The sequence below is a fragment of the Colias eurytheme genome, chromosome 13 (genome assembly GCF_061535395.1).
Source record: "Colias eurytheme isolate Ceu_HAF_F1 chromosome 13, ilColEury1 Martin Lab GWU primary, whole genome shotgun sequence".
Classification (NCBI taxonomy): domain Eukaryota; kingdom Metazoa; phylum Arthropoda; class Insecta; order Lepidoptera; family Pieridae; genus Colias; species Colias eurytheme.
Window position 1 is genome coordinate 172133 of NC_142992.1, and position 12388 is coordinate 184520.

A 12388-nucleotide genomic window follows, 5' to 3' on the forward strand; every position below is an offset into this window, starting at 1 on the left:
TCAGATTGAGTTCTCTAAACATGTGGAAGTTACTTGTAGTTCTGTTAGTGTACAAAACAAATGCCAAATGCTATTGGAACAGTAAATGTCCATATAGACTGTTTGGCACTAAAACTCCGTATGAAGCTGTGAGAGGAGATGTAAGAGACATGCCCGCGTTGGAACGTAAGTTAAATTGTAAATACTAAAGTATTAAGAAACTAATTAGGTTATTTAGTAATATTGAAGTTGAAAATGTCTAACTTAAATAATATTTATTTATCATCGTGCAGAATAAACTCTATCTTTTAATTCATTAGGCCCTGCGCAGACGGCACACTTTTTGTGCGATCGAGTCTGCGGCACACAAAAAGTCTGCATGGCGCGCAAAAAGTCGGTCGCGGATTTTTCACAGACTCAACGCACACGACGCACATCTTCGATCATTTTGTCGGCAGAGCTGTAGGGACGTAGACGCTATGGAAATCGTGCAGAGATCGCGAAGTATTATTTTGTACATGAAGTACAGAAAAAGAAGAAGAAATAAAGAATTTTGGGTACATCCTATACTTTCGGAAAGATTACTGAAGGGACAGTTCCATACTAAACATTCAATTCTGAAACAACATCCGGCAATTTTTTTCAAATTTTATAAAATGTCATTCTACCTATACCTCTGGCGCCATGATAATAGATCGCGTGCGTTACGTCCACCCCTAGCAAATGCAGATTGCCGACTAAAGTGTGCGCCGTCTGCGTTAGCGCGCGTTGAAGCAAACGTTCAATTTTTTTCACACACATTTTGTGCGGAGCGGCGCGCCGCGGCGCGGTGCGGTCTGCCCGAATTACACGGATTTTTTGTGCGACGGACTTTTTGCGCGTCGTGTGCGTTACTGCATATAATTGCATAGGTTCTATTTTCACAGACTAAAAAGTGCGTCACGGATAGTCTGTCGTCTGCGCAGGGCCTTAAACTGATTCCCTTAAAAAGACGAAATCACTTGAATAAACGTAGATGACGTTTGAATATCATTTAATGCATAATTTTCTTATTATTTCGCACCGGTAGGTAAAAGTTTATTCTTTAATTAAACACAAAACTAGTAGGTACCTAATTATTGCCTCCCTAATGTACAAAATAACCCGTTAAGAATTAGCCTATTGCTTGGAATATATATAAAGATTTCCTGTATTCCATTTTACACGAATATTATAAACGCATTTAGAAATCTTTGAACAAGTTGTATTTCTCATAATATAATGGATGATAGATAACAAATAACATAGAGCTCATTTTTACAAAAAACTTAAATTATACAATAGAATGCGAGCCAGTAAGCGTTTGGATGATGATGCGACATGGCACCAGACACCCGGAGGTGGACGAGATCGCGCAGATGAAGGCCGTGGTGGAGCTGCGCACGGACATACTGAAAGCTCATGAGGAGGGGAGGGGGGAAATGTGCGCTCAGGTAAACTGTTCATTGATACTTTAGTGAAAAGCTTCTTGGTAGATGATAATGATGATGTCGATATGGTACTTACATGGTTCAAAAAATAATAGAGAAAATAGGTATCCAAATTTTCTATGTAGAAATCGTCAAATGAAGAATCAAAAGCTTTACTCCTAATATAAAAATAATCCTATAATTCCTATAGGACATTCAAAATCTCCGCAAATGGACTTGGAATAAAAACTTAGATGCGTCACCATCTGACCTAACGGTAGAAGGAATGGAGGAGCTGCAGAGCATCGGCAGCAGGTTCGGAGAGAAGTTTTTGAATGTTCTGGAACACATGCAACAGTACAAAATCAGGGCTTCCATCGAATTGAGAACGCAGATGAGCGCGAAGGCGTTTGTCAAAGGATTGCAGAGGAATAACCAGACGCTGAACATTTCAACGTCTTTTCCTAATGATTTGACGGCTAGAGTAAGTATATTTTTTGATATAATACATATACTTCTGAATTAAAAAGTCACTACTTTGATGTAGCAAGATTTAAAACCAAAGATAGATTTTAATATTTCGTAGAAATAATATTTTCAAATTTAAAATAATAGAAAGAATCTAAGTAAGAAATACTGTTGTAATAATTACATCCAATAATTACTTTCCTTGACAACTGAAAATGTAGAAAAATATAATAACAATTAATAGCCGTGTCGTAGATAACCAAAGCTTGTTATTGTTCGATATTGGTTTGTTCCTTTACATAAATGCATTACTAACAACTGTGAACAAATTTGTAAACAAACCGTAAATAATAATATAATTGAGGCTAGCTTGAAATACGACTTCCACGTTTACCTTACAATGTTATCCAGAACATTTAAATTGTATAATAATAGAAATACCTCTCGAAAACAATTAAGCATTTGTTCCAATTAGACTCTACTAATTATAGGTTATTTTTCCAGCCCTATAGGTATTGTAAGAGGAGATTTTACGATATACTGATTGGAGATAAGATACCTGAAGAAACTGCCAAGTATTTGCAATCCCGCGACTTTTTAAAGGTAAGGTCTTTTTTCTAGCTTGGCTATAATAGCCAAGACCTTTAGTTTTGATACATGGTAGCTGGTAGAGTCAATTCCTTCATTATAATTATAAAAAGTTCATTAACATAACAATAAAATGAGACATTGATGTATTCGTTTTTCAACCTGGAATACTTGTAGGTTCCTACAGCTACATACATATATTCTCGATCTACATACAATTCAGGATTTTTATTATCTACTATTCAATTTCATCTACACCACTACCAATTACAATATTAACCAATAACTTTTACTTAAGGTACTAACATCAGTGCAAAAACGGACTGGTTTAACGAATGCTCTGAGTCCCAAAACGATACTCCAAATCTACGACCTGTGCCGCTTCTACCGCAGCTACTCTATCCGCCTCTCTGACGCCTGGTGCGCGCTCTTCAGTGACAGTGACCTGAAGGCACTCGAATATGTGGAAGACGTTCAACATTATTATAGGTGAGATTTAAGTGCTAAGAAAATTGGGAGCTTGTTTTGTTTCAGGGATTTCATTTGTTTGTTTATTCCCGAGCTTTATCATATTGCAGAAAAAAAAATGTTTGTCTGTAAAGTCGGTTTACTGACGATAGTTGAACGTGACAACGTCCGATTGTGCTTCTTTGTCGCTCGTTCCGCGCTCTCGCTTGCACTTCAAGCCTTACATGGAACGCCTCAGAGCGAGGTAACGCCGCATGAGTCATGTTTTTTCGTGCGTGCAGCCGGCTCTATCGAATTATAAGACGTTGTCACGTCAAAAATATGTACTCATTTGGAAGTCGATTATGTACCTACTGACCCGTATCACGTTTAAAATACCTTAAAAGTTTTAACCTTTTATTGGAATCTGAATTCGAAGTCTGATTATCCTATGAAATAGCAAGATAATACAGTGCCAGAGTTAAGAAGTATCTGCCAACAATTTCATTATTCCACCTCAGTTTAAATGCAGCAGGAATTTAACGTACCTAACTAATTAACTATTTCTCTAGTGTAAAAGATGTCCTAGTACTTGTAGCAACGAGCATACATGAAATTGTTTCTCGTTATTAATTTAAGATGGTATTTTGGACAGTTTCCAGACAACATTAAATCATAAATTAGGTTGACTAACTCTCAGTCATCACGTCGTTAATTTGAACACGTTATAAATCAAATGAATACACCTCATTAGTTACTTGCTATGTTTAAAATGCCACGACCGTAGGTATCCTCTTAAGTAATTTCACTGATCAATTTGCTTCAAAGTGTTTAACTGGTCCTAAGCATTAAGGATCCATTAGATGCATATTTAGAAAAGTTAAAAGTTAGATTAGATATCATAAAATGCAGAAGTAATATAGAAGTGTAGTGGCGACATTTCATCTAAAATATAAAAATGTTTATCCCAGAAACGGCCACGGCGACCCCATGAACGCGAAACTAGGCGCATCCAGTCTCAAAGACCTCTACCAGAAGTTCGTCCAGGGGACACAGGGCATCAATTCTTTTTCCGGTTATTTTTCCCACGACACCATGCTGGGAATGTTGTACGCAGCGCTCGGCATCTACGCAGACACGCCGGTGATCTCCGGCTTCGAAAGAGTCAAGAAAAGGCAATGGCGAACAAGCTTCTTAACGCCTTATGCTGCTAATTTTGTAGCTGTTCTGAATAGGTGAGTCAATAAGAAGAAAGTTTATGTAATTTGATGGCGTATGTAAAGAAAATAGAAATGTATTGCAAAGAAACCCAGAATTTTTTAAGTGATTTTTGAAAAGAGATTTAAAAAAATATACTTGGTAGAGCCACGTAGAGCATTGTATGATAGTACAAATAATAATTATAGATCTCATGTAAGATATCAATTACGTGTTTATGTGTTTTTGTGTATGAATAATGAATATACGTAATTAATTTTCAGATGCAACGATTCCACCAGTAGCGTCTACAAAGTACAATTCTTAATCAACGAGATGGAACTACACTTGTGTAACAAAAGGGCGTGCGATTGGGATGAATTCGTCAAGCAATTTGAGCCTTTCACCAGAAATGATTTGAGTTTTTGCAATGAAACACGTTTAATTAGTTGATGTCTATTTATTGTAAAGAACTGTATAAAAGTTATACATTTGTTAAAAGACCGTTTATAATAAAATATTTTATATTAAGAGTAGTTTTATTTCTAAATCACATACACACGTTTTATACATAAATGATTTATTAAACAACATTACATACTTAAAATAGTTAAATTATCAATTAAGCCTAGCTCACAGAGAAGGACTTATAATATCAACATATTATCTACTTATTATATGGTACAAGTATATTATCACACATAAATAAAATAATAATAAAACTTATCATACTATTATCACTGACACACACACAAAGATACACAATGTAGCAGTCATAAATACACTTAATATGAGTAATAACTAGACGAAAATGCGTTGTCATCATCTATGCAAGATTGCTAAAGACACAAGCAGTAGCACCAAGCCCATCATAACGCGGATGGTTCCAGCAGATGCAGGAGAAGGAGTAGTGACCAGTTCAGGGAAGCGGTAGTCATGCCTGCAGAAGTCAAGAGGCGCGTCTTTGAAGGTCTCGAACATGGAGACAAACTGCTCCCAGGTGCACCCTTGCAGCGGACACAGAGGAGTCACCTTCTCATTGTTGAATATTTGAACTCGGTGCACTTGAGTACCTGATTCTTGACATCTAAAAGTTTAAATGAATATTTAGTGAAGCAGATTGTATAGGCTCCTTTATCTTTTCTACAGAAATTATATTTTGTGTTATATTATAGTGATTATTATCAAATTCGTAATAGGAAATAAGTAATAAATAGTTAAAAATAGCACTGAAGTTATGTTAGATAGGTTCGATAAGATACAGACCTATTTAAGACAGCCATAATATTAGCAGAGAACGGAGCAATATAGGTCGTTCGCCACATTCTATTTGGGTTCCTGACTTGCGCTGTGATTCCTTCAGCGTCCTTGTACATGCCAAGAGCACAGTACACCATCTCCATAAGAGTATCATGAGCGAAATAAGACACTATCTTCTTGCCTGCACCACTCACAGTGGCATCGAATGTTTCGTACAAATCTTTCAGAACTGGACGACCAAGGTTTGCGTTCATCTGATGAAAAGGATACCTCTTATAAAATATATCAAAGGAAAAATAACCATCACTTAAAATTTGCTGAATAGCAGTTTCTTATCAGCAAAACGTGACTTTTATTGTATTAATCGTAACAATATCAATTGACTCACCCACGAAGAATAGCCATTTCTGTAATAATGACGCACGTCATCTCTGTACTCCAGCACAAGCAGATCTTCATGACTGAAGGGGGCACACCAGGGAGACTTTAAGTTAGGAGTCCAGGAACGGTAGAATCGGCAAAGCTCTTGAAGATTGTAGACGTCTGCTGCGGTCAGCTGGAAGGGTATACCTAGACGTTGTTGTACCGCTTGTTGCACCTAGATAATGAGAAAATTATTTACTATAAACAACAAGTCAAGAACATTTACATTACGTTCAGTGCATTGATTTATCTTACGAACTTACCGCTTTGTATTCTTGAGTGTTAAAGTACGCTTCTAACTGATCCACGAGAAGCTGTCCTCCCCTTACTTCCTCTTGATATCTTTCGCAGTAGTCGTATGGCTGTAAACGAAAGGTTTTTAAAAACAGATTCTCAAAATAAAAAAAAACTATTAAACAATTATAGTCTTATAATACATCATTTCAACGGTTATTTTAAAAAAAAAAAAACAAGAAACAAATATGACTCACTCGTAAAACATCATCTCTTTCCCTAGAAGAATCAGCAGTCAAATTTAATTCTGTTCCTTCACTTAAAGCATGCACATAGGCCATCGCACTAGCAATGGTTCTCTGCTTGTCTGAAGGTCTGAAATAGTACTGGTCTTCAGAACCACTGAGAAGTTGAGGGTACTTCTCTCTGATCCTCATCGCCATATCGTAGATTTCTTCGTAACCCTCTCCAGTTAGGTAGGAAGGTGAAGTGTCCATAGTATCGTTCCAAACGAATTTTCGGAATTCCTGTATTTCCTAGATGATAGAGAATATAATTAGGTTTTATTCTGTCTTTAATAAGCATTGACGTACAATAAAGACACAATCACGATATAAAATTTTCCTAAGTAAAAACTCTGCCTATGATGCCCACTCCAAGAGATAAGATCTTAATTTCAACGTATTTCATTCGTATTGTAGAACGTCACCGCTTTTGACGGTTTTGTAAACAAGTGGTTAGCAAGTTAGTCGTGTCGTTTATTTAAATTAATAGGTAATATTGAAATATAAATGACATAAAATAATATGATTGTTAAAACATTAATTATTTAAGCATAAATGCTTTTATAAATAATGCAAACATTCTAATTCCCTCCATTCATATTAAACATAAACTCATTTAATTATTGTAAACAACTTAATGAGCTTGGGTTTAAACAATAACAATGTCAGTTCGAAATACATTTTCTACAGGAACTATATGTTGAAAATTTTTATAAAGAGACGAGTTAATAAGCCTCTATTCTAGTTAAACGTGACTTGCCATCATAGACCGCGTCACAGCACTTTCCATCAGGTCAAACTTCTGTCTATCTCATATCATAATAAAAATGAAAAAATGACAGTTTTTTCATTTTTATTATTGGTCAATTAACTAACCTTATTTCAAACCATATCTCAACACAGTTCGTATTTTACATTTACCTGCGCACAAAGCTGACTGGTGCCAGCCTCGTAACTGGCAATGATCTGATCCTTGATCTTGGCCTGCAGCTCCTTCATGGCGCTGGTCACGGAGTCGCTGGGGTTCCTGTTGCCATGCCTGATCAGCGCCCAGAAGCTTATGGCTTCACAATCTAGCAGTTTAATATACAATTAGATTTGATACGAACCACGACATCATAACAATATTAAAATACTAAGTCTGTTTGTTCGTGATAAACTCAAAAACTGTTGCACCGATTTTGATTCTATTTTTACCTATTCGTGGTTCTCTGGGAACGTATTAGTGTTCAATTTGTTTTGTTTTAGAGAACCCAGCCAAAGCCGCACGTGGCAGGCTAGTTGTACATAGTTGTATTCTAATTGAATTTTATTTTTTTCAAAATTGGGTTACTAGGACAAAATGATTTTAATTCAGAACAATTTTGTTCGGATTGACCAGTAATCATTATTATCAGAAAAACTCTACCTCTCTTTTTCTTATTACTCACCTTCACCTACGTACCTAAACGCAATATGAAAGTTGCTTTTAATGCAAAGAAAATGTTAGTAAAAATAAGTTTCCAGCAAGAAAGCAAGCGCGGATCCAGGGGGGGGGTCACGGGGTCATGACCCCCCCCTGGGCTAGGTCCACGACCTAAGTGGACCACTAATTTAATATCAACTTTTTTAAATTAACAAATTAATACTGTTCAACATGATGTTTTTATTGAATTTTGAGACATAAAAGTAACATAGAACAATGAAATCAATTACAAACGGTAACGGAAGAGAATATAACAAAAATTATAGAAAAAGTTTATTAGGGTCGACCTGTGGTCGTAATTTAAGGACAAAAAACAGGTTTTTCGATTTTTGAAAAAATCTATAACTGCGGAATACAGTGTAATGGTAAAGTTGTATGTAATTAATTTTTTTTCTACAACTTTTGCTGTTACACTTTTCAGACAAAACCTCAAATATCGAAATATCCCAGTTCGTGGATAAGACATAAAATAGCAAATTTTTTTTTAAATGAACAATAGAAAATACAGTCAAATTACAACAAAAAATCGGCCAAGTGCGCGTCGCGTCGGACTCGCGCACCGAGGACTCCGAGCAAACATATTTTTTCATTATGTTGTATCTTACAATTTTGTTTAAAGGAATTTTTTCTTTATCTGTGCTTGTAAGTGCTTAAGTCGTTGCTTTTAACCAAATTTCAAGACTGTGTTCACGGGAAGTACCTTGTAGGTTTTGATTGATGATTTCCTTGCAAGTATAGTTGCGAATTACAGAATATGCGGCTCTAATTGCTTTTTCTTCAGATTGCGTTGACATAGAATTTGAATTAAATAACAGATTTAAGTTATTATAGACCTGAGTTCTGATGTGAATATCAATTAAATACATGTAGACGTTCATGAGTAAAGGGATTGTTAGTTTAAAATGATTTAAAAAATATATTTTTATTTAATTTAATTAAATAATTAGGGTTTTCGCAGTTATTACTACATCTGTGCTATAACACGATACTTTTTACTCAATTTCAAGACTGTGTTTAGGGGACAGGGTGCTCCCTGCAGGAATTGATTCCCTTGCTAATGTCGAAATCCTACGGTCTACGGTCCCTTGATGCTGTGAAAAATTCAAACGTTTTAGCCAACGCAATCAAAAGATGCAGCTCATCACAGCACTCCCTAAGAAATCAAAACCTACAGGGTAGTTCCCGAGTACACAGAGTCATGAAATTTAGTACAATCAAACGTCTTATAACGCAGACTAGCTTACCACCCGCGGCTTCGCCCACTTTCTCTAAAACCTTATAAATTATATACTATTCCCCTTGAATCACTCTATCTTAAAAAAAAACTGCATCGAAATTCGTTGCGTAGTTTTAAAGATTTAATCATACATAGGGACATAGGCACAACGACTTTGTTTACTAATTGCGAAAAGCATTAATTTTTCCTTAGATTATAATATAAAAAAATATTTTTAATTTTTTTTAACTTAGGTAAGTACAACCCTGTTACTCATGAACGCTGTATTAACTGACATGTATTAACTTGATATTCATACCAAAAACTCAAGTCTATAATACCTTTACGCTATAATAAAATCAAACTTAAATGTCAACGAATCAGAAGATACAGCCGTAAATGCCGAAAAATTTCGCAAATTTTGACCTTCGCAAGGGAATCAAAACTCAAAACCTACAGGGTAGGTACTTTCTGTAAACTCAGAATCTTGAAATTCGGTACAAAGCAACATCTTATAATACAGATACAGGAATAATTGCAAAAAATATATATTTTTCAAGTTTGTCTGCCTGTCAAGTCCCTTTTTCTCAGGAACGCGTGGAGGTATCAATCTGAAATTCATACCGAATACTCAAATGTACGGTTCCTTAAAGCTGTGAAAAAATCAAACTTATAAGCCAACGCAATCAAAAGATACAGCCGTTTATGCTGTAAATTATCGCAAATTTCGACATTATCGCAAGGGAATCAAAATCTATAGGTATTGTGCTACTTGTGTCAGCACAGATGGAGGAAAAATTGCTAAAACATACATTTCATGCTTATCAACATTCGCAAGTGTTGCCAGGAATCAAAACCTACAGGGTACTTCCCTTGAACACAGAATCTTGATATTTAATCTTTATTTAATAGAAACTTACGTCTTATAGCACAGATAAAGGAAAAATTGCAAAAAGCATAAATTTAATATTAAAACATATAAAAATGTTTGTACGGAACTCTTGGTTTGCGAATCCGACTCGCACTTGACCAATTTTTTTAAATCTACGTATCAATTAAATTACCAAAATATAGCTTTTGAAAATTGCCCACGTCTATGTGACCCCCCCCCTGGCACTAAGGCTGGATTCGCCCTTGCAAGAAAGATATTAGATAGACTTCTTTCACTAAGTTTGTTTCATGATTTCACTGTTTTATTCCCCTCATTAGATATTGGCATACGGATTCGAACTATTCAATAGCCGCATATCGATTATACCTTTTGGTAGAAAATTTCCTTACTCCCCTTAATCTATACTAATAATATTATAAAGCTGAAGAGTTTGTTTGTTATCTCAGGAACTACTGGTCCGATTTAAAAAAAATATTTCGGTGTTAGATAGCCCATTTATCGAGGAAGGCTAGAGCGGAGCAATGCGGGTAAAACTGCGGAACACAGCTAGTTATTAATAATACTTACTCTCTGGTAATGGCCAGTCGCGTATATCTCCTCGAACTGTGTCATATGGTGTTTTAGTCGAATACAGGCCAAACGGACATTCTTCGTTCCAATAACATGACTTGTCACTTAAAACTAAATTAATTAATGTTAAGACAAAGACATTCCGCGTTGAATACATTTTAAAAAATGTAATGCTTGATTTTGGGATAAAATCGTTCCGTTTTATATGCGTAGATAGTGTTTCAAGTTCAATGTAAGGACTTGTTCATATAGTTCTTATTTTTATTTCTATTGATATATAAAATTGTTTGTTTTTTCAAAATAGATAATAACTTAATTACAATTGAAGTATACGTAGTAATAAAGTAATATTTTATATGTACAAATATTTATATAATACAGTTGTACATATACGTTTTGAAGGTTAAACGGTTACTCAAGAGGTGATTGGAAAGATATTCTTTTGACATTGTAATAGATAGCGTCTACTATATTGATTAAATAGGATCTTCAAATGTTAAGAGCACTTTGCTTTGACTCTATTTAAATATTTTCACGAATACACGTACAATATAAATCTTCTGCCAATACAAACCACTCCTTTGTTAGCTATTACGATTTATTAAAAAAAAAGAAACAAAAACATCACGTAGGATGACGTAGCGTTGTTGAGTCATTCGAAATTATTATTCCGTTTGTGTTATGCTATAGGCTAAAATAGTGTTTGTTGAAATGTTCTTGACAGAATGTGACTTTTTATACTATGTACTGATTATATTGATGACTAGCTTTCCACCCGCGGCTTCGCCCGCGTTCTCAAAGAAAAACCCGCATAGTTCCCGTTCCCGTGGGATTTCCGGGATAAAACCTATCCTATATGTTTATCCAAGTTATCCTCTTTATGGATCCAAGGAATAAAAAGTTTCATACAAACTTCTATCCCCTATTTTACACCTTTAGGGGATGAATTTTCAAAAATCCTTTCTTAGGGGACGCCTACGTTATGACATCTACCTGCATGACAAATTTCAGCCCGATACGTCCAGTGGTTCGGGCTGTGCGTTGATAGATCACTATATCAGTCACCTTTGAGTTTTATATTTGATGATATTATTGTACAGCGCTAATCAAGAGCTTATTATAAACACAGCTTTACTTCAGTATCGATGTATTTATGTTATCAGCGCGATTAGATCACAGCTATGATGCAGGAGAGGCGTGCGTGATGATCGTAATAATGTTACGATAATCTGTGACATTTATTGGCTGTTTAATGATATTTATACATATTTATAGCTACGTACCACGCCCCCGGGCTATGGTTCCGCTGAATATATGTATAGTACATTACAGTAAATATTGAGAAAGTAATGATACCGGCTGACCTAGCAAACGTTGTTCTGTTTATCTCTTATCATGTAGGGGTATGTAAAATAGGTGTTGGCTACATACCTTCCCCTACTTTCTGACACAAATTTTAGCCAGCCGTCTCGGAGGAGTTGGGCCACAAACACCGCAACACCAATGTCACAGATAATACAATACTAGTATATAACAACACTTAAATTTTAAAAATGCTTTAGATATAGATATATATATTATTAATTCTTAGCTCCAAGAAATTAAAATTAGTAGTTTTTGATATCGATTGCATAGAAATAGGTTTAATAAAGATATTGTTATTTATCAAATAATAAACTATTTAATAGTAGATTAGTTCGATCATACAACTCTTAGTCATCAATTAATGGTTTTTAAATGTTTCAGTGGAAATCGCGAAGACGGAAAAAAACATTTTTTTTCCCCTTAAATAACAACATAATTATATGCGCATGCGCTACACAAAGCAGTGTTCGGAACCGTTCGAACAGTTTCACTTTTACCGTGGTTTCATAAAACCACACAACATTTTTTTGTTATACATAAACTCTTTTTTAT

The 12388-nt window shown here is 35.2% G+C and overlaps 2 protein-coding genes across 2 annotated transcripts; one reads left to right on the forward strand and one right to left on the reverse strand.

Annotated features, from left to right (window-relative positions):
- The first annotated feature begins 20 nt into the window (after positions 1 to 20).
- LOC149903158 (multiple inositol polyphosphate phosphatase 1-like) lies at positions 21 to 4671 on the forward strand. The gene is made up of 7 exons (XM_090108843.1): positions 21 to 165; positions 1303 to 1451; positions 1639 to 1911; positions 2400 to 2498; positions 2782 to 2972; positions 3902 to 4165; positions 4412 to 4671. Exons 1-7 carry the CDS (start codon positions 21 to 23, stop codon positions 4578 to 4580), a joined length of 1290 nt encoding a protein of 429 aa, XP_089964969.1. The 3' UTR covers positions 4581 to 4671.
- Positions 4622 to 10628, reverse strand: LOC149903159 (multiple inositol polyphosphate phosphatase 1-like). The gene is made up of 7 exons (XM_090108842.1): positions 10469 to 10628; positions 7250 to 7401; positions 6302 to 6580; positions 6074 to 6172; positions 5776 to 5985; positions 5394 to 5641; positions 4622 to 5214 (listed from the first exon to the last, which is right to left on the reverse strand). Exons 1-7 carry the CDS (start codon positions 10626 to 10628, stop codon positions 4950 to 4952), a joined length of 1413 nt encoding a protein of 470 aa, XP_089964968.1. The 3' UTR covers positions 4622 to 4949.
- Between the last annotated feature and the right edge of the window lie 1760 nt (positions 10629 to 12388).

What these genes read in the sequence shown, in the direction of transcription:
- LOC149903158 (XM_090108843.1), top strand. Translation starts at nt 21, where the DNA reads ATGTGGAAGTTACTTGTAGTTCTGTTAGTGTACAAAACAAATGCCAAA. An exon ending in CTAATGATTTGACGGCTAGA is followed by an intron (nt 1,912 to 2,399) that starts GTAAGTATATTT and finishes TTATTTTTCCAG; the next exon opens with CCCTATAGGTATTGTAAGAG. An exon ending in TTTGTAGCTGTTCTGAATAG is followed by an intron (nt 4,166 to 4,411) that starts GTGAGTCAATAA and finishes ATTAATTTTCAG; the next exon opens with ATGCAACGATTCCACCAGTA.
- LOC149903159 (XM_090108842.1), bottom strand. Translation starts at nt 10,628, where the DNA reads ATGTATTCAACGCGGAATGTCTTTGTCTTAACATTAATTAATTTAGTT. An exon ending in CCAGTCAGCTTTGTGCGCAG is followed by an intron (nt 6,581 to 7,249) that starts GTAAATGTAAAA and finishes TCTATCATCTAG; the next exon opens with GAAATACAGGAATTCCGAAA. An exon ending in ATTATGGCTGTCTTAAATAG is followed by an intron (nt 5,215 to 5,393) that starts GTCTGTATCTTA and finishes TTAAACTTTTAG; the next exon opens with ATGTCAAGAATCAGGTACTC.